At 56.8% G+C, this 19,798-nt stretch overlaps 1 protein-coding gene across 2 annotated transcripts in view; it reads left to right on the top strand.

Moving 5' to 3' along the window:
* Positions 1 to 19,798, top strand: part of LOC105474470 (inositol 1,4,5-trisphosphate receptor type 3) — a 76,107-nt gene that overhangs the window by 44,705 nt on the left and 11,604 nt on the right. For both annotated transcript variants that reach the window (XR_982787.3, XM_011729135.3), the window contains exons 15-39: positions 1,004 to 1,165; positions 1,972 to 2,144; positions 2,684 to 2,803; positions 3,153 to 3,335; positions 4,498 to 4,749; positions 4,846 to 4,990; positions 5,354 to 5,495; positions 6,222 to 6,421; positions 7,777 to 7,906; positions 8,395 to 8,452; positions 9,887 to 10,052; positions 10,973 to 11,137; positions 11,220 to 11,294; positions 11,709 to 11,834; positions 12,620 to 12,742; positions 12,838 to 13,038; positions 14,091 to 14,342; positions 14,538 to 14,663; positions 14,765 to 14,890; positions 17,052 to 17,172; positions 17,733 to 17,923; positions 18,535 to 18,683; positions 18,871 to 18,979; positions 19,112 to 19,202; positions 19,287 to 19,456. Coding sequence is in view for 1 of the 2 variants with exons in the window: in XM_011729135.3 (XP_011727437.2) it covers positions 1,004 to 1,165; positions 1,972 to 2,144; positions 2,684 to 2,803; positions 3,153 to 3,335; positions 4,498 to 4,749; positions 4,846 to 4,990; positions 5,354 to 5,495; positions 6,222 to 6,421; positions 7,777 to 7,906; positions 8,395 to 8,452; positions 9,887 to 10,052; positions 10,973 to 11,137; positions 11,220 to 11,294; positions 11,709 to 11,834; positions 12,620 to 12,742; positions 12,838 to 13,038; positions 14,091 to 14,342; positions 14,538 to 14,663; positions 14,765 to 14,890; positions 17,052 to 17,172; positions 17,733 to 17,923; positions 18,535 to 18,683; positions 18,871 to 18,979; positions 19,112 to 19,202; positions 19,287 to 19,456 (3,756 nt within the window). In the remaining variant the exon portion in view is untranslated. The remainder of the gene's footprint in view (positions 1 to 1,003; positions 1,166 to 1,971; positions 2,145 to 2,683; positions 2,804 to 3,152; positions 3,336 to 4,497; positions 4,750 to 4,845; positions 4,991 to 5,353; positions 5,496 to 6,221; positions 6,422 to 7,776; positions 7,907 to 8,394; positions 8,453 to 9,886; positions 10,053 to 10,972; positions 11,138 to 11,219; positions 11,295 to 11,708; positions 11,835 to 12,619; positions 12,743 to 12,837; positions 13,039 to 14,090; positions 14,343 to 14,537; positions 14,664 to 14,764; positions 14,891 to 17,051; positions 17,173 to 17,732; positions 17,924 to 18,534; positions 18,684 to 18,870; positions 18,980 to 19,111; positions 19,203 to 19,286; positions 19,457 to 19,798) is intronic.

The following is a 19,798-nucleotide window of genomic DNA, read 5'->3' as shown; positions in this document are numbered from 1 at the left end:
CCTCACTGCCTGGAGGAGGCACCGTGATTCTTACCCTGTTTTACTGGTGAGGAAGCTGAAACACAGGCCAGAGTTGCTTGGCCCAGGGTTCACAGCTAGGAAGCGGCAGACAGGATTTGAGCTCAGGATGTCGGGTCCAGAGCTGTGCTTCAAAAAAATGTTTACCAATTTTTTTATTATGAGAATCGTCAAATATGGAGAAAGTATTGGAAGAATAGTACAGGGAACAAGGTGCCTCACCATTTTGCTGCCTTGGCTTTATGTAGCTCTATTCACACATCCATCTTTCTGTCCACACATTTCAAAATAGGCAGCATTTTACACCCAAAAGTTTCAGCAGGCATCCCTATTACAATAGGGACATTGCCTTATATAACCATAGTACATGCTCACACCTAAGAAAATCACAACAATACCAAGTCCATATCACATTTCTCTAATGTTCCCAGAATGTTTTTGTAAAGCTTGTTTTTTTTTTTTTAAAATGAGGATCCAGTTAAGGTTTTTTCATTCCATTCTGTTGCTCTGTCACTTTGCTCTCTGTTTCAGAACAATTTTTTCACCTCTCCACCCAGCCCCAACCTTTAAAACATTTTTGTAATTATGTAACATTTTACTTTGACAAGGCAGGCCTGTGTCTCATCTCTTAAGCTCTGGCCACAGCTGCCCTGCCTGCCTTTTCTCTTAGCCTCAGACCCTGAGCTGCCGAGACCCTCTGCTCTTCCCCCAGGCCCCAGATCTGAGCTGGGATTAGAATCTGCATCAGGGAGGGATGGGCTGGGGTCAGCTTCGGGATTCCAACAAGGAGTAGAGAGAGCTGGGGCTGGAATTGGGGCTGAGGATGGCTGGTCTGGGGTTGCGGTCCAGCTTAGAATCAGCTCGAAGCCGATGTCTGGGCTGGCTTTAGGGCAGAGTCAGTCGGGGCTCAGGGATGACTCCTGGGATGACTTCAGGATGCAGACAGGTGTTGGGCAATCAGTCCTCACCCTACGTGTTCCCCCAGATCTTTGGCATTCTGAAGGCCCCGTTCCGTGAGAAGGGGGGTGAAGGTCCCCTGGTGCGGCTGGAGGAGCTGTCAGACCAGAAGAATGCCCCCTATCAGCACATGTTCCGTCTGTGCTACCGTGTGCTGCGGCATTCCCAGGAGGACTACCGCAAGAACCAGGTGTGCCACTGCCCCGCTGGCCCACTCGCTGGCTACGTGTTCCTTCCCCAGCAAGTGATTTCCTCAGGCGTACGTGCTGTGCCAGGCACTGTTTTGGGGTCTGGGGTCCGGTAGGGCACCAGACAGCAGGGCTGAGTTCATGGGAACGGGACCTGGCCCACTGCTCACAAGGGCCTTGCACTGGGTTAGATTCCGTGCTGAGCAAGGGTCCTGCTCTTTCATTCTGCACTGGGCCTGACAAGTTATGTAGCCAATCCTTCCACACAAACAAGGTCCCTGCCCTCGTGGAGGTTTCGCTCTGGTGGGAAACAGCCCACGAGCTAAATAACTACGTAATCTAAGTCACTCTTCTGCCCAGTGATGCTTCCTCTCCCAGACCTCCACCTTTCTTTTTTTTTTTTTTTTTTTTTTTTTGAGACGGAGTCTCGCTCTGTCGCCCAGGCTGGAGTGCAGTGGCGCGATCTCGGCTCACTGCAAGCTCCGCCTACCGGGTTCACGCCATTCTCCTTCCTCAGCCTCCCGAGTAGCTTGGACTACAGGCGCCCACAACCGCGCCCGGCTAATTTTTTGTATTTTTAGTAGAGACGGGGTTTCACCGTGGTCTCGATCTCCTGACCTTGTGATCCGCCCGCCTCGGCCTCCCAAAGCGCTGGGATTACAGGCGTGAGCCACCGCGCCCGGCAGACCTCCACCTTTCTAGGGTATTGGGTCCCTATCTCGGGGTCTGGGGGCAGTGTTCCAGAGCAGAGCTGGGTCCTGTGGCCCGCCTGTGACTCTCTGTGACCCCCAGCCTGTCTGCCCCCCAGGAGCACATCGCCAAGCAGTTTGGGATGATGCAGTCCCAGATTGGCTATGACATCTTGGCTGAGGACACCATCACCGCCCTGCTGCACAACAATCGCAAGCTCCTGGAAAAGCACATCACCAAGACCGAGGTGGAGACCTTCGTCAGCCTTGTGCGCAAGAACCGGGAGCCCAGGTGGGCCCGAAGCCCCTCCCCGCCCGGCGCCTGCCCCTCCCTCCTCCCTTGCCTGGGTAGAAAGTCTGCTGGTTGTGAGAATACTGAACTATTCCTGCACCTGTTGGTAACTGCCACCCCCCTGAGGCCTTAGCCTCCCTAGCCTTTCTCTGGGATCCCCCCAAATTTGGCCCACTCTAGCAACAATGGGAATGACTCCTGGTACCACTAGAGGCCCCCAAGACCTTCTCCAGTGACAAAGTCAGAACCTGTATTGAACCAGTTGTTAAATATTTTGAATATCACCTTGGCCCTTGCGCCTCTTCACCCTGTCCCCCCGAACTCCCATCTAGCCTTCCCGGACTCCAGGATGATGCCCTGGGGCTCTCCCTCCTTGGGGACCTGGGAGTCCATCCCACCCATCTCTAAGCCTTGAGAGGGAGCTAGTCGCAGGGTGGCGGTGCTGCCAGCTGGGGAAGGAGAAAGGGAAGGGTGGGCTCTGTCCTTAGAGGGACCAGCCTCTGAGACCCTCTCCCCACCCCTGGCTGTCACCACCCCAGGTTCCTGGACTACCTCTCTGACCTGTGTGTGTCCAACCACATTGCCATCCCCGTCACCCAGGAGCTCATCTGCAAGTGTGTGCTGGACCCCAAGAACAGTGACATTCTCATCCAGACCGAGTGAGCCCTGCGTCCCCTGCCCGCACTTGGGCTCCACGTTGCTGGCGCCCAGCTGTCTTAGAGCTTAGGCCCTGTCTGGATTCAGGCTGGAGCTGGCACCCTTGCTCTCTGCAGCTGTGAACTCTGTGCCTCTTATGTGTCCTGCTGTGTGCCTGGCACTGTGGGGCAGGGTGGGGGAGTGGGGAAGGGGCACAGAAAAGAATGAGCCATGGACCCTGCCCTTGAGATGTATATGGTCTGTCTGGGTCCCTGTGGTGTTTGGCATTGTGCGGCCGGGTGTGCTCAGGGAGGGGTCCAGGCGTAGCGCCCTGGCCCTGGCTCCCTGTGACAGGTTGCTGGTGGTCTGCAGACTTCGGCCCGTAAAGGAGATGGCCCAATCCCACGAGTACCTGAGCATCGAGTACTCAGACGAGGAAGTGTGGCTCACGTGGACTGACAAGAATAACGAGCACCATGAGAAGAGTGTGAGGCAGCTGGCCCAGGAGGCGCGGGCCGGCAACGCCCACGACGAGAATGTGCTCAGCTACTACAGGTGCCCCGCCCCAGCTCCTCCCCTCCCTCTTCCTGTGCCTTTGAGCCTTCTCAGTAGGCTGTTGGCCAATCCCTGCTGAGGATGAGCTTTGACAGCCTCAGGTGGGGCTCCTGCCTCCTCGGAAGAGGCGTCCCTGCTGTCAATCCCCTGCCATGCAGCCTCATTCCAGGAAGTCTGAGTGAAGAGGACTCTGTGCCCCGAATAGCACTGGGTGGCGCAGCACAGGAACCAGGCTTCAAAGAAACCCAACCTGTTTCCAAACGTGTATTATTAAAATAACCTCACCAAATTAGCTGGCCATGGTGGCACACACCTGTAGTCCCAGCTACTCGGGAGGCGGAGGCATGGGAATCGCTTGAACCTGGGAGGTGGAAGTTGCAGTGAGCCAAGATCACACTACTGCACTCCAGCCTGGGTTACAGAGAAAGACTATCTCAAAAAAAAAAAAAAAAAAAAAAAAATCTCTTTAGACGCCCTTCTTAAATGCTTGCCACGTAGCAGTCACCTTTTAAAGCACTTGTCCTGATCCCTCGTTTGAGCCACATGACAACCCTTGTTGTAGCTACTATAGTTACTCCTGTTGTAAAGCTGGGGAAACAGTGGCACGGAGGGGTAAAGGAACTTGCCTGAGGCTACACAGCCATCAGCAGTGAGCCATGGCCCACACCCAGGCTGTCCGGCTCCAGAGCCCCTGGGAAGTCATGTCTGTGAGGAGGAGGCAGAGGGCCTGGTATTGCCAGGGCAGCACAGAGCTTCCTACGTTCCTCATTTTTGTATCCCCTCCATCAAGGTCACACCCCTTTCACCACCTACCCACCTCCCTGTCCTCTCTCTCCCATCTTGCCCTCACCCTTCCTGGCCAAGGCTGGCTCTTCTCACCTCACTGCCCTCCCCTGTCTCTCACCCTTTCCCTCATCTCTCAGACGTCCCTCTTCCCATAAAAACCTGTCCTGGCTGAGTCTTAGCCAGGAGGGGGAGAATTGCAAGTACTCGTCATCACAGACAGGTTTTCCATTCACCTTTCTAACTCAGAATTGCAGCTGGTGCATCTTTAACCTAATCCCTTTGCCATTTTACTGAGTCCTCACCAAGTCCAGTGCCCAGTGCCAGCAGCCCTGCGGCTGCCATCTGCCGTGTCCTCACCGTCCTCCCTGTCCTGCAGGTACCAGCTGAAGCTCTTTGCCCGCATGTGTTTGGACCGCCAGTACTTGGCCATCGATGAGATCTCCCAGCAGCTGGGTGTGGACCTGATTTTCCTGTGCATGGCGGATGAGATGCTGCCCTTTGACCTGCGCGCCTCCTTCTGCCACCTGATGCTGCACGTGCATGTGGACCGCGACCCCCAGGAGCTGGTCACGCCGGTCAAGTTTGCCCGTCTCTGGACTGAGATCCCCACAGCCATCACCATCAAGGAGTGAGAGGGTCGTGGAGGCAGGGTGGGCGGGGCAGGGGCAGAGGCTGGGGTGGGTGCATCTCAGGGACCTTCATGCCTCATGGCCTCCACCCTCAGCTATGATTCCAACCTCAACGCATCCCGAGATGACAAGAAGAACAAGTTTGCCAACACCATGGAATTCGTGGAGGACTACCTCAACAATGTGGTCAGCGAGGCTGTGCCCTTTGCCAACGAGGAGAAGAACAAGCTCACTTTTGAGGTGGTTGGGGGAGTGCCCAGGGGCTGGCGTCCGTGGGGCTCTGGTTGGCCCTACACTGGCCTCAGTCTGCACCCAGGAATCGGCTGTGGGATCCCCCCACTTCCTTCTGTATCCCCAGCCAGTGCAGGGGTACCGTATAGAAGGCTGGGATTCTCCAAGAGGCAGGCTGCTGTTCCAATGCCTGGGAAAGGGCTGCCTCTCCCTGCTCCGCTGTCCCTCCTGGGAACCCCACGCTCATGATGCCCCTTTCGCCAGTCCCGGCCCGCCCTCCACGAAGTTTCCCCAGTCCCGGCCCGCCCTCCACGAAGCCCCGCCCCCGCGCACCGGCCCCTCCCACCTCACCTCGGCCCCGCCCCTCCGCAGGTGGTCAGCCTGGCGCACAACCTCATCTACTTCGGCTTCTACAGCTTCAGCGAGCTGCTGCGGCTCACTCGCACACTGCTGGGCATCATCGACTGTGTGCAGGGGCCCCCGGCCATGCTGCAGGCCTATGAGGACCCCGGTGGTGAGGCCTTTGCCCGGCTTGGGCCACCCTGGCGGTCCTCAACCTCCTTCTAGCACAGGAAGTTCCCTCAGATCAACACCTTCCCCAGCCCCGCATTCCCCCCACCCAACCTGGCTCTGCCTCAAGAGGATATCTTGGGCCCAAGCCTCTCCCACCTCAGCGGGACCAGAGGGGTCCCTGCCCGGACTCCCTGGAGACCCCGGGTCTGGGGAAGTTGCCTTCCAACCCTGCTTGGTCTTGAGGGGAGATAGTGAGGGAGGAGCGAGACAGCCCTGTCATTGTGTATGTGAGGAGGAGGGAGGCACAGCCTGTCTGTGGGATGAGCGAGCGGCAGCCCTGCCCTCCCAGACACTCCCAGGGGGCATAAACTCATCTAAACAAAAGGTGCCTAGAGCCTGGTACTGTTTTCAGGGCTGTCCTCCCTGCAGTGTCCCCTCAGTCCCCAGGCTGTGTAGCTGCTCTTACAGTTTCCTACAGACAATTCTCAGTCATCTCCCCACACAGCTCACCTTTGCCCTGACACCTCCTTCTTCCCCCAGATTTGGCTTAAAGCTCCCCTCCTCCAGGAAGCCTTCCTGGCTTAGCCCTGTCCCTTCCTTAGCAAGGCTTTGCCTGCAGCTGACATAAACAGAATGTGCACCCTCTGCCTCCCTCATCAGACCAGGGATCCCTGCTATACACTCTCTACAACCTCCTCAGCAACCCCCTGTACTCCCCGTTCCACAGGCAAGAATGTTCGGCGGTCCATCCAGGGCGTGGGGCACATGATGTCCACCATGGTGCTGAGCCGCAAGCAGTCAGTCTTTGGTGCCCCCAGCCTGCCTGCTGGGGCCAGTGCTGCTGAACCGCTGGACAGAAGCAAGTTTGAGGAGAATGAGGACATTGTGGTGATGGAGACCAAGCTGAAGATCCTGGAAATCCTTCAGGTGCCTTGGCCAGGACCACGTGGGAGGTGTTGGGGATAGGGGGAGGGTAATGGGGCAGGTACAGGGAGGCTGGGCAGGGCAAACCCCTTCAGATCTCAGTATTTGGTACTGAAGGCTCCATCGGGATTGGCTGTCAGGCCCAGCGGTTCCCACATTGTGGTTCTTGGGCCAGCCTCACCTGGGAGCTTGCTAGAAATGCACATTCTCGGTTGGGCGCAGTGGCTCACGCCTGTAATCCCAGCACTTGGGGAGGCCAAGATAGGAGAATTGCTTGAGCTCAGAGTTCAAGACCTGCCTGGGTGAGACCCCATCTCTATTAAAAAATTAGTAATAATGATAAATAAATGAAAAGAAAAACAGAAATGCACATTCTCGGGCCCCACCCTAGACCTACTGGGTCAGGAACACTGGAGAGGGGCCCTGTGGGCTGTGTTGTGACAAACCCTCCAGGTGATTCTGACGTGCACTGAAGTCTAACTCAATTCTCCCATTTTACAGATGGGGAAAGTAAAAGCGGGGAGGGGACTTTCCCAGGGTCACAGGGATTTTGAAGCAGAGCTAGAGATTTAAGAACCTGTTTCTTGGCAAGGTGGATGCGGTCATCGCTGTTCTGGTCTCATCTGAGACTCCCCAGCCACACCCCAGGAAGGGGCTCATCCCCGAAAAGGGATGGGGATGCTTGCTTTTGCCTTGCTGTCACCAGAGGGCAGGAAGGGTAGTGCAGTGACCTCCATGGGGGACCTCTGGCGGGGAGTCAGAGTGGAGGGAGCTTCTGACTCATTCTGAGGGCTGGGCCTTCCATGTCTGCATCCTGGGGCTTGGCCAAAGGCCCTGTGTGCCATGAGGCTGTGTGACTCACCCATGTCTGCAAACCCTGCATCCTCACGTCTGCCCCACAGTAGCCGCTCCTCCTCCCTCACAGGCCTCAGTTTCCCCTCCTGTGAGTATCCAGGGTCTGTTTGGCTGAGCAGGATAGGAGAACAAGAGTCAGGATTTGGACCTGGGAGCTTCATTCCCCTTCCTGTCAGTGTCTAACCTGGGAAAGAGGGACTGAGTGGGCTGGGTGCAGGGGTGCTCACTGCCTCATGCTGAGAGGAGGCCCCCATCCTCCATCACTGGGGCAAGAGCTGAGGAGAGGGCACCCTGGGCCTCCTTGGGGAGAGGGGTCTTGTTTTTTTTGCTGTGACATCCTGGAGCGTCCCGAATGACTGTGCTGAGGACCCCGCTACCCCAAGTGCTAGAGCCTTTTTGGGGGCTCCCTGCCCCCCATAAAGTAGGAAGGGCCTTCTGACCTCAGGTCAGTCCTCACCCCATCCTCACCTGACCCTTTCCTCATTCTTTCCCCTCTTCTCCAGTTCATCCTCAATGTCCGCCTGGATTACCGCATCTCCTATCTGCTGTCTGTCTTCAAGAAAGAGTTCGTGGAGGTGTTTCCCATGCAGGACAGCGGGGCTGATGGCACAGCCCCTGCCTTCGACTCCACCAGTGAGCCCCTGCCCTGCCTTCAGGCTGAGGCTGTGCGACTTCCCCAGGGATACACAGCAGTGGGGTGGAGCCAGCTCCCAAGCCCTGCTCCTTTTTCTAGTCCGCAAAGGCCTTTTCTCTCCATTGTCTCATTTAATTGCCTCAGTGAGGGGGAAGGGCAGGCACCCTTCCCTTCATTTTCCAAATGGGGAAACTGAGGCTCACAGAAAAGCAGGGACTTGCTCAAGGTGACAACCAATCAGAGGCAGAGCTTGACCAGGACCTGATCTCCTGACTCCCCAGCCTGGATCTCTGCCCACTTTGTACTGCCCTGCAGGGAAGTAGGGGGCTGTGACTCCTCCCCTACTTGGTTCCTTCCCAGAAAGGGGCAGGCAGAGCAGCTGCTGTGCAGCCAGTGCAGGAAAGAGGGTGGTGTGAGTATCTGCCTGTGCTCCCCTCTTTCCTGGGCTGGGCCTACCACCTGCTCCCATCTGCCCCTCTCCCCACAGCTGCCAACATGAACCTGGATCGTATCGGGGAGCAGGCGGAGGCCATGTTTGGAGTGGGGTGAGGCCAGGGTTGAGCTGCAGGGGTGTGTGGGGTTGGGAGGCTCGATACCCCCTCTTGGGCTGGTCTGGGTTCTTGGGCTGGGGGCTGGCCCTTCCCTCTGCCATTCTCTCTGCAGACCCTCACTGGGCTTTGTGCTCAGCCCCTCCCCTGCCTCCCCAGTCCCACTGATCTCGGGGGCCCTTTGGTTCCTAGTCATCCCGCCATTCTTCCACCCCTACTCAGGGCAGGTGTGCCTCTCTTGTGCAGTGGCCTTGAATCAGGTAGCTGGATAGCTGGAACAACGTCCCCAGTCCCAGAGGAGGGAGGAAGTGTGGGGACATGCAGCCCATCCACCCGAAGCCCTGAGGGGCTGGAGGCAGAGGCTTACTGGGGGCTCTTAGCATCTTGGGGCCAGGCTTATGCCTGGGTCTAGCAGGGCCTACGGACTGCTTTTCAGAATGGTGATTGTAAACTCATAAAATAAAGCACATAACAAGACAAAGGGAACCAATGGCTTGGAGTGACAGTTATCAAAATATTGGAGAAAACAAATTAGCAGTGACAGTGATATATGTGCCTCTTTGCTAATACGTTAAGTAGCGAGCTGCACCGGTGGGTATAATTAGTACCATTACTTCAAGGGAGCGACGAATATAAACGATATTTTGTGATTTTAACAACTCCGAGGTGGTGTGAAAACATATGTGATATTTATTGGTGACAGACTCACAGGTGCCACAAATATTTCCTCATTGAAGGAAATGCTGTATTTTGGTTAGAGGTTGGGAAAAATAAAGATGTAACGTTTTCTCCATCTCTGTTCATGGGCCCAGCTTCTATCCATGAATCCCCGGCATGGTGGCAGTGGGATCTGTGTTAAGAGTCCTTGCTTCTGGCTGGGCGCGGTGGCTCACGCCTGTAATCCCAGCACTTAGGGAGGCCGAGGCGGGCAGATCACTTGAGGTCAGGAGTTCGAGACCAGCCTGGCCAACATGGTGAAACCCTGTCTCTACTAAAAATACAAACATTAGCCAGGTGTGTTGGCGCATAATGGTAATCCCAGCTACTCAGGAGGTTGAGGCAGGAGAATTATTTGAATCTGGGAGGTGGAGGTTGCAGTGAGCCGAGATAATGCCACTGGCTGCATTCCATCCTGGGCGACAGAGCAAGACTGTCTCAATAAATGAATAAATAAATAAAAGAGTTCTTGCTTCAGTTGCTTAATCAAGGGAAGTCCTGAGAGATCCCAGGAGACATGGGTCACTCCGGGGATTCAGGGGAGTGGCTGTTAAACTGCTGAGAAAGTGTCAATATTTTAAACACATTTAGACTGGCCCTGCATCTGCTGAGTGGGTGGCGGGGAGTGTGCTTGTGCCAGGGCCCCCTTACCGGCCACGGACAGCAGGGAGCGTGCCAGTCTCACCCACGCGCCCTGCGCCCTCGTGTCCGCAGGAAGACAAGCAGCATGCTGGAGGTGGATGACGAGGGCGGCCGCATGTTCCTGCGCGTGCTCATCCACCTCACCATGCACGACTATGCGCCGCTGGTCTCGGGTGCCCTGCAGCTGCTGTTCAAGCACTTCAGCCAGCGCCAGGAGGCCATGCACACCTTCAAGCAGGTGACGGGACTACCTGGCCCTGGCCCTGAGCATGAGGCCTGCACCGGGCACTGGGGGACAGTAAACGATGATTAAGGAGCTTACAGCTCAGGGGTTAACTTGGGATGCACATTTGGGGTTTTCAGCCTTGCTGAGCTCCTAGGTGAAGACTGAATCTCCTGACCTGGCTTAGTGCCTGCCATTTCTTACAATGTGGACAGCACTTTACAGTTTGCCAACTCTATTATGTGCACCTATGCTAAATGCTTCAAATCATGCCTAGCATGCAGACAACTCTCACTGACGTGACTGGCGTTTGCTGTTGTGATGTCACGCAGTCCCGACAGCTCCCTGTGAAATATCAATACCAGTCAGTGTTGGCCTTTAAAAAATAAGTGTCTGCCATGTACCAGGCACTGAGCACTGGACTTGCATTATTGCATGGCATTCTCATAGCAGCCCTGAAGCGAGGTTACTACTCTCCCTCCCATTCCAGAGCGGGGAGGAATCCAGGCCCAGGGAGCTTTCCTCCATTGCCCACTGACCCAGAGTGAGAATGGTGGCAGTCAGACGCAGGCCTGGGCCTTCAGGGTTCAGGGCTGCCACTATGCTTTGCCCTGCCTGTTTGGGGTCTCAGTGGATGAGTGACAGACCACAGCCACTTGAGGCACTAGTCAGTGAGTAACTGAAGCCAGGTTATGTGGCAGCTCAGGGCAGGCAGTGCAGGGAGGCCTGTGGCCATCAGGGAAGGCTTCCTGGAGGTGGTGGGCTTATGGCAGAGCCAGAAACATTGAGTGGGAATTGGCTTGGTGGAGAGAGGCAGGTGGTGGCAGGTGATGCTGGGAGGGGAACCCTCGAGTAGGGGAGATGCTGGAGGTCTCTAAGTGGCATGGACCTACCTGGAGCCCATCTCACCAGCCAGGCCCATCCTCTACCTTCAGGTTCAGCTGCTGATCTCAGCGCAGGACGTGGAGAACTACAAGGTGATCAAGTCAGAGCTGGACCGGCTGCGGACCATGGTGGAGAAGTCAGAGCTGTGGGTGGACAAGAAGGGCAGCGGCAAGGGCGAGGAGGTGGAGGCAGGTGCAGCCAAGGACAAGAAGGAGGTGAGCGGGGCTGCAGGGGGCCAGGGCAGACCTCCCTGTGAGGGCTGGGCCTGGCTGACCTCCATCCTCTCTGTGCTTCCAGCGGCCCACGGACGAGGAGGGCTTTCTGCACCCACCAGGGGAGAAAAGCAGTGAGAACTACCAGATTGTCAAGGGCGTGAGTGGCCAAGGGTCCTCGGGGTAGGGCTCTGTAGCCCCAATGGTCCTGGGGTCTCCCGCTGGCCAGGCCTCCTGTGCCTCTCCGTCGGCCAGCCACTGGCCCTCACAATAGACATCTTCCAGCCTTTGCTGCACATTAAAAACAGCCCTGCCAAGGTCCAGATGGAATTATTTTAAAGCTGAAGGAATTTCATGAAATTCCATTTTGCAGTCATATTGTTCTATTTACTTTTATGGGTGGAATTGGGTTTTTTAGTGCTTCCCTGGCCTGTTGCGAGGGTCTGATTCAGCGCCCGTGACCTCCTTCCCCCTTCCTGTCCCGGGTGCCAGCTGGAACTTGTCTGTGGTGGGCCAGGCAGAGGGCAGCCTGAGAAGTAGGGAAGGGGCTCTGGCTCACCCGCCTCCCCTGCAGATCCTGGAAAGGCTGAATAAGATGTGCGGGGTCGGGGAGCAAATGAGGAAGAAGCAGCAACGGCTGCTGAAGAACATGGATGCCCACAAGGTCATGCTGGACCTGCTGCAGATCCCCTACGACAAGGTGGCTCTGACTTCTGACCTCTGACTCCCTGGGGCGGCTTCCCCCTGAACCCCGACCTCACCCGTACGCTAGGCCCTAATGCAGGCAACCTCTCCCATCCTCACCTGGCCTCTTACACTGCCCTGTTTGTTTGCAGGCATGCCTTGACCCCTGAACCCTGTCTTAGTATCACCTTTGACCCTCTACCCCTCATCCTAATCCCCTTTGACCTTGATTTAAGTGCAGCCTCATGCTGATTCTTGATCTTGACTCCCTTTTTTCCCCCTCTCTAACCTAACCCTGATAATCTCAGCTTCATCTCAACCTTTGACCCTCAGCTTCCTTACCTTGACCCACGTTGACCCTAACTGAACCCAACTTCTCTTTGACCCATGACATCAGTGCTGGCCTTGTCCTGACCCCTGGTTTTGATTCCTCATCCTGACATCTTACGCTGACCTGTCACCAGGCCCACCCTGGCTCCTGACTCCAATCTTCATCTCATCTCCCCTTTTGACCCTCAGCCCCTTGCCATGACTGATCTTGATCTCAGTATGTCCCAGGCCTCACCCTGACACTGACCGTGACCCTGTCGCCTTGCCCCAACTCCAGCCTCATCTCGGCCATTGAGCTCCCGCCCCTCACACGTTTCCATCCTGACCTGGGGGCCCCACTTTCCCTTTACCCTGGCCTCTTCATGGCCCCAGTCCCAAGCCCAACACACCCCTGCTCCTGTCGGAGCTCAGCTGGGGCCTCGCCTCCCTCCTTGGTGGGCCCAACACCCTCTCCCTGCCTCCTGTGCCCAGGGTGATGCCAAGATGATGGAGATCCTACGCTACACGCACCAGTTCCTGCAGAAGTTCTGTGCAGGGAACCCTGGCAACCAGGCCCTGCTGCACAAGCACCTGCACCTTTTCCTCACACCAGGGGTGAGGGTGCAGGGCTGGAGCACCTGGACGAGGCGGGAGGTGGGAGGGTGGGGGCAGGGCCCAGAACTCTTTCTGACAGATGCCCCCCACTGCAGCTCCTGGAGGCAGAGACCATGCAACACATCTTCCTGAACAACTATCAGCTCTGCTCCGAGATCAGCGAGCCCGTGTTGCAGCACTTCGTGCACCTGCTGGCCACGCACGGGCGCCATGTGCAGTACCTGGACTTCCTGCACACTGTCATCAAGGCTGAGGGCAAGTACGTCAAGAAGTGCCAGGACATGATCATGACTGAGGTGAGGGCGGGGCTGAGGGGTGCTCAGGGATCTTGGGGTGGGGACCCAGAGCAGAGGCTTGGCGGGAAGGCTGCAGAGTTAGAGAAGTCAGACGGTGGGTCACAAAAGGAACATTCAGCTGCTGACCATGGAGGGGACGCAGAGGGAGAAGTGAGGCTGCAGATGTGGTAGAACTCAGGCTATGGACCTGATAGAACGCAAACAGGGTCCCAGCAGCATCAGACACCCAGCAGAACTCAGACAATAGGCCAGAAAGAAATTAAGCACGCATTCCTTCACTTGTCAATTGTCATCGTTCATTTAAAATCAGGAAGCACCCACTATGTGCCACGGATTGTACGTGCACGGGGGACATCAGCTGAGTGCCAGCTCCTGGGGGGCACAGGCAGGGACCCCATCGTTTGTGTGCATGCGAGGGCTCCAGTGTGTGGCGCATAGTAGGTTCTCAACAGACACGCGTTGAGTGAAGGCATGAAGGATAAAGGGCTAGGTCTAAATCTGGAACAGACGTGGTCCCTGCCCCTGAGCATCTGACAGTGTAGGCGGCAGGGGGAGAAAGGAGCAAACACTGAAGGGAGATTAGGACATCATAAACAAGACACGATGTGCTGGAACTGCTGCGCAGTGTTAATTATTAATTGCTATTATTATGTTACTGTGAATAATGCAGTCGCTGGCACGAGAGGGATGTGGTGTGTGCTCAGTGAGGAGGGTTTAAATAACTGCTGTGGGAGCCCAGGGGAGGGAGGGGGTGAGCAGGACAGGATTAGCGAGAGCTTCCTGGAGGAAGCTGCCTCTGAGATGACCCCTATGGGACTTCTTTCCAGTGGGGAGAAGCAGGGACTTTCTGGGTCCTGGGGTCAGTATCTCTGCTGGCAGAGGGCCTGAGACATCAGCTGGGGAACCCCCAAATCCCAGCCAGGGGAGGATTTCCTGATTTCAGGTGGGACTCTGTGGTCAGAGTCCCAGTTTCCCCCTGGTAAGCAAAGGAGAGGAGAGCCCAGGGCCTGCTGGACCAAGAGTGTGAGACACGTGCCCCCTCCTGCCCGCAGCTGACCAATGCAGGTGACGATGTGGTCGTGTTCTACAACGATAAGGCATCGCTGGCCCACCTGCTGGACATGATGAAGGCCGCCCGCGATGGCGTGGAGGACCACAGCCCCCTCATGTACCACATTTCCCTGGTGGACCTGCTGGCTGCCTGCGCCGAGGGCAAAAACGTCTACACTGAGATCAAGTGCACCTCCCTGCTGCCGCTGGAGGATGTGGTGTCTGTGGTGACGCATGAGGACTGCATCACTGAGGTGGGGATCGGGGCACTGGGCAAGACGGCTGGAGATGGGGCGAAGGGGCGGGTAAAGCCACGGGACAGGAAGAGTGGGCAAAGCCAAGCCAGGGAATTGGGCAGGAACTGGGAGGCCAGGGGACAGGAGCAATGTGGCAGGGACAGCCCAGCCGGGCGGCCTGCTCACGCCCCTGACCTCCCGCCCGCTGCCCAGGTGAAAATGGCCTATGTGAACTTCGTGAACCACTGCTATGTGGACACGGAGGTGGAGATGAAGGAGATCTATACCAGCAACCACATCTGGATGCTCTTTGAGAACTTCACCCTGGACATGGCGCGGGTCTGTCCCCGTGTGGGGTGTGGGCAAAGCCCCCCAGGAGGGGTGGGAGTGGAGGGGCCCCATGTGAGGACCCCCCCAGGCATCCCTGTCCCCTGCCTCAGGTCTGCAGCAAGCGTGAGAAGCGTGTGGCTGACCCCGCCCTGGAGAAGTACGTGCTGAGCGTCGTGCTGGACACCATCAACGCCTTCTTCAGCTCCCCGTTCTCTGAGAACAGCACTTCCCTGCAGGTGAGCTTCTCCTCTCCCGCCACCCCAGGGCCAACTTGCCTAGCTTTTGTGAAAGGAAGGGGAGAAATAAGAATATATCTTCATATTTGCTTATAGTACATAAAGAAGTAGCAAAAGGATACATAAGTGTATTATCTTTTTTTTTTTTTTTTTTTTTTTGAGACGGAGTTTCGCTCTGTCGCCCAGGCTGGAGTGCAGTGGCGCCATACCTGCTCACTACAAGCTCTGCCTCCTGGGTTCACACCATTCTCCTGCCTCGGCCTCCCGAGTAGCTGGGACTACAGGCGCCCGCCACCACGCCCGGCTAATTTTTGTATTTTTAGTAGAGATGGGGTTTCACCATGTTAGCCAGGATGGTCTCAATCTCCTAACCTCATGATCTGCCCGCCTTGGCCTCCCAAAGTGCTGGGATTACAGGTGTCAGCCACCGTGCCCGGCCTAAGTGTATTAGTTATTTATACTGTGTTAACAAATTATCCCCAAACCTAGCAGTTTAAAACAACAAGCATATCCCAGTTTCTGTGGGCCGGGATGACAGTGGGAATGGTATTATCCAGCAGGAACTCCTAAGTCCAGTGGGTGTGGCAGATTCCAAAGTAGCAGCACTTACTCACCAAAGAAAAGGTGGATGTGCCATGCATGGGATGGCACAGCCAAAGCAGGGATCACGACAGTCTCCCTGGCAGAGATCCTTCGTGCTGGCTAGTTGATCACAGTGATCTTAGAACTGAAATAGGCAGGTAGTCTTCTGAAGGCCTAAGCAGAAGGGCTCCAGGCCAATGTACAGAAGCCTGATTTGAATCACGAAAGATTCATGGCTCCTCAGTCAATCCCCAGATTCCCAGACTCGAGCCAGTGCTCAGCCCAGAGCCCCCTGAATGAAAGCGAGCCAGGTTCCCTTAAGGAAGGGCCCTGCTACATGACCGAGATCAAAGAAACACTGGAAGGATACAAAAGAAACCAACAAAAGGGGCTACTTAGGGGGATAGGGCTGGGGTGGTGTGGGGTAGCGTTTCTAAGACTGGGGGGAAAGATGCTGAGTCCTGCCTTCCCAGGAAGGGTGGTGTATTTTGACACACATCGTTTGGGCCCTGGGATCCCTTTGGGACCATGGAACTCTGGTAACTGGGGTCAGCTTTCCCCATCCTTGATCAGCTCCAGGGCTGTGAGAGTGATGGGGGAGAGACTTCTCAAAGTGTTACCTTTTTTTTTTTTTGAGATGGAGTCTCACTCTGTGTCCCGGGCTGGAGTGCAGTGGCACAGGCTTGGCTCACTGCAACCCCTGCCTCCCAGGTTCAAGCAATTCTCCAGCCTCAGCCTCCCGAGTAGCTGGGATTACAGGCGTCCGCCACCACACCCGGCTAATTTTTGTATTTTTAGTAGAGACGGGGTTTCACCATGTTGGCCAGGCTGGTCTCGAACTCCTGACCTCAAGTGATCCACCCACTTCGGCCTCCCAAAGTGCTGGGATTACAGGTGTGAGCCACTGTGCCAAGCCTCAAAGTGTTATCTTTTAAATAACCTTTTGGTTTTTGAACCATGTAAATCCATCATCTTTTTACAACATTAATTTATTTAAACATTTTTTTTTTTTTTTTTTTTTTTTTTTTTGAGACGGAGTCTTGCTCTGTCACCCAGGCTGGACTGCAGTGGCCGGATCTCAGCTCACTGCAAGCTCCGCCTCCCGGGTTTACGCCGTTCTCCTGCCTCAGCCTCCCGAGTAGCTGGGACTACAGGCGCCCGCCACCTCGCCCGGCTAGTTTTTTTGTATTTTTTAGTAGAGACGGGGTTTCACCGTGTTAGCCGGGATCGTCTCTCGATCTCCTGGCCTCGTGATCCGCCCGTCTCGGCCTCCCAAAGTGCTGGGATTACAGGCTTGAGCCACCGCGCCCGGCCTTAAACATTTTTTGAAAGAGTCAGCAACATGGCTATGAGCCCACAGCCTTGGGGAGTTACAGGGCTGCCGTGTACAGCTGGGCAGGTCGTGCACTGCTGAAGGGAATGCAAGTACCTTTTTCCAACCAGCACAGAGGCTTATGGTGGCTAGTGAAGGCTCTGTCTCTCCACCCATGCCCATTCTGATTGGGCCCTGGTTCCTGGACCTTGGGTTGCCCAGGGTGCGGGGCTGGGCTGCAGCAGCGGGCTCTGTGACTTCTTGCAGACACACCAGACGATTGTGGTGCAGCTGCTGCAGTCCACCACACGGCTCCTCGAGTGTCCGTGGCTACAGCAGCAGCATAAGGGCTCTGTGGAGGCCTGCATCCGGACCCTCGCCATGGTGGGTGAGTGTGCCAGGGTACTGACCAGCTCCAAACCACTCCTTCCACTGCTCACAATGGGGACGCCTGCCCTCCTAATAAACACTTTATCCCTAAGCTCGCCCATCTCCTGCTCCCAGGTGGTTCTCAGTAAGTCCTTCTTGGTGTCTGCCTGGCATCCTGGCAATTGAGAGAAGCTGTTTTCTCCTCTGAGTCAGTTCCCCAGAGAAGGATGCTGGCCGACATTCTCCAGCTAGAGTTTTTTATGGGTATTTGCAGATGGGCTCAGGCAGGAGGGAGGCCTGTGGATTGTTAGGGACAGCTGGGGAAGAGGAGAAGACAGGTGAGACAAAGGAGGGGGAAGTCAGGGTGGAGCCAGGGGGTAATCAAAGAGGCAGAAACTCTCCTTTTACCCAACAAGGGGAAGAAAGCCTCTCAGTCCCTCAAGCGTAGGCCAGGGTGGGGGGTCTCTGTCCCCCAGACCCTCAGTCTAGTTCACTCTGTCTCCTGGTGTGGCAGCCCTGAGCCTGGCCTCTGGCTAGTTGAACTGCCCCTGCACCAGCACCCCCTCCCTTCCCACCCAGCCAAGGGCCGGGCCATCTCGCTGCCCATGGACCTGGACGCCCACATCAGCTCGATGCTCAGCAGTGGAGCCAGCTGTGCAGCTGCCGCCCAGCGGAACGCCTCCAGCTACAAGGCAACCACGCGGGCCTTCCCCCGCGTCACCCCCACCGCTAACCAGTGGGACTACAAGAACATCATTGAGAAGCTGCAGGTGGGTGTGGGGCTGCCTGGCATCTGCCACGGGAGCTGCTTGGTTGACTCAGGAGCTCCCCTACTTTGGAGGGGCAAATTCTCGGGGAGTGTTTCTTCCTGTCCTGCTCACACTTCCAGGAAGGGGCTGGCTGGCTTCTCCCCACTCTGGGGCTGCTAAGGGCGGGCCCTGCAGCAGGGGACTGGGGAGCCTCCTTCCAGAGGAAGCCTGGAGAACGCAGAGGCCTGCTAGTGGGGTTGGAGCTCGGGACCACCCCTGGCTCCTGCAGCACCTTCCCGTCTATGCAGCACATTTCTGTGCGCCATCTCGTTGGCCGGTAGCTTGGGTGTGGTGGGTTATTTTCCCCACGTGGTGGGAGACTGAGGCTCAGAGAGGGTAAGGGGTTTACCCAAGGTCACACAGAGCTGGGAGAGAAGCCAGGCCTTGCAGCTCCCAGCCAGGGCTCTGAGCAGACAGACATCATGCTGTGTTCAGGGTGTCTCTGTGGGTGTGGGCCCCTCAGACAGAGGCAGGGCAATCTGTGGAGGCATTTGGCGTTCGGGTCAGGGGAATGGCAGTCATACCCAGGTCATTTCTTGCGTCTGGCAATGACCCTGCCCTGCCCACCCCAGGACATCATCACAGCCCTGGAGGAGCGGCTGAAGCCCCTGGTGCAGGCTGAGCTGTCCGTGCTGGTGGACGTCCTGCACTGGCCTGAGCTGCTCTTCCTGGAGGGCAGTGAGGCCTACCAGCGCTGCGAGAGTGGGGGCTTCCTGTCCAAGTGAGCGAGACACTGGGTGTGGGGGCAGCAGGGGTGCAGCGGCCGAGGGCAGGGAAGGGCCCGGTGGGGACTAGACAGGCTCACGGGGTCAGAGGGCCTGGAGGTGTTCCTGCCTGGGATGGGGCGGGAAAGTGGCTGGAGCGAGGCAGCGTGGGGCTGCCCTGAGCTGCCTCCTTGACTGGCTCAGGCTGATCCAGCACACCAAGGACCTCATGGAGTCGGAGGAGAAGCTGTGCATCAAGGTGCTGCGGACCCTGCAGCAGATGCTGCTCAAGAAAACCAAGTATGGGGACCGGGTGAGTGCCCTGGTGGGGCAAGTGCTGGGTGGGCCAGTCAGGAGTGCCCAGGGGCTCAGGGTCAAGCCCATTGGGCCAGTGGTCAATGGTGCACTGTACCCACAATGGGGCCTCACTCCCATCCTCCCCCAGGGTAATCAGCTGCGCAAGATGCTGCTGCAAAACTACCTCCAGAACCGGAAGTCCACCTCGAGGGGGGACCTTCCCGACCCCATGGGCACTGGTCAGTATCGCCTTCTCCTGCCCCTGGGCCCTCCCTTCCGCTCTCCTGTCCCACCAGCTCTCCCTCAACTGAGTCCCCCCGCAGGCCTGGACCCAGACTGGTCGGCAATCGCAGCCACGCAGTGCCGGCTGGACAAGGAGGGGGCCACCAAGTTGGTATGCGACCTCATCACCAGCACCAAGAATGAGAAGATCTTCCAGGAGAGCATTGGCCTGGCCATCCGCCTGCTGGATGGTGGCAACACAGAGATCCAGGTGTGGGGGGCCTGGGGCCTGGACATGCTTTCCTTTGCCTCCCTCCCTTTTTTGGAGGAGGTGGGCCTTGAGTTGGGCACTGAAGGCCAAGGAGGGTGTGAAAGAGGAGGGCAGGAGGCCTGAGCAGAGGCTGAGCGGTGAGAAGAGTGGGCATGATGGGGGCAGGATGATGAGGAGATGGGCTCAGGCCTGGCTGGGGCAGAGGGATATGTGGGGGTGGTGAAGGGACCACGTGATGCAGGAACAGACATGGGGCATGGAGCCGCCCATGGGTGGCCATGGATGCTAGCCGCCAGCACCCAGGCCTTTAGTCAGGCCCCTGCTCCACGCCCTGCGTAGGAG

Source organism: Macaca nemestrina, chromosome 5, assembly GCF_043159975.1.
Source record: "Macaca nemestrina isolate mMacNem1 chromosome 5, mMacNem.hap1, whole genome shotgun sequence".
NCBI classification, from domain to species: domain Eukaryota; kingdom Metazoa; phylum Chordata; class Mammalia; order Primates; family Cercopithecidae; genus Macaca; species Macaca nemestrina.
Note: the sequence above shows the minus strand (reverse complement) of the source record. Positions and strands in the feature narration are given on the sequence as shown.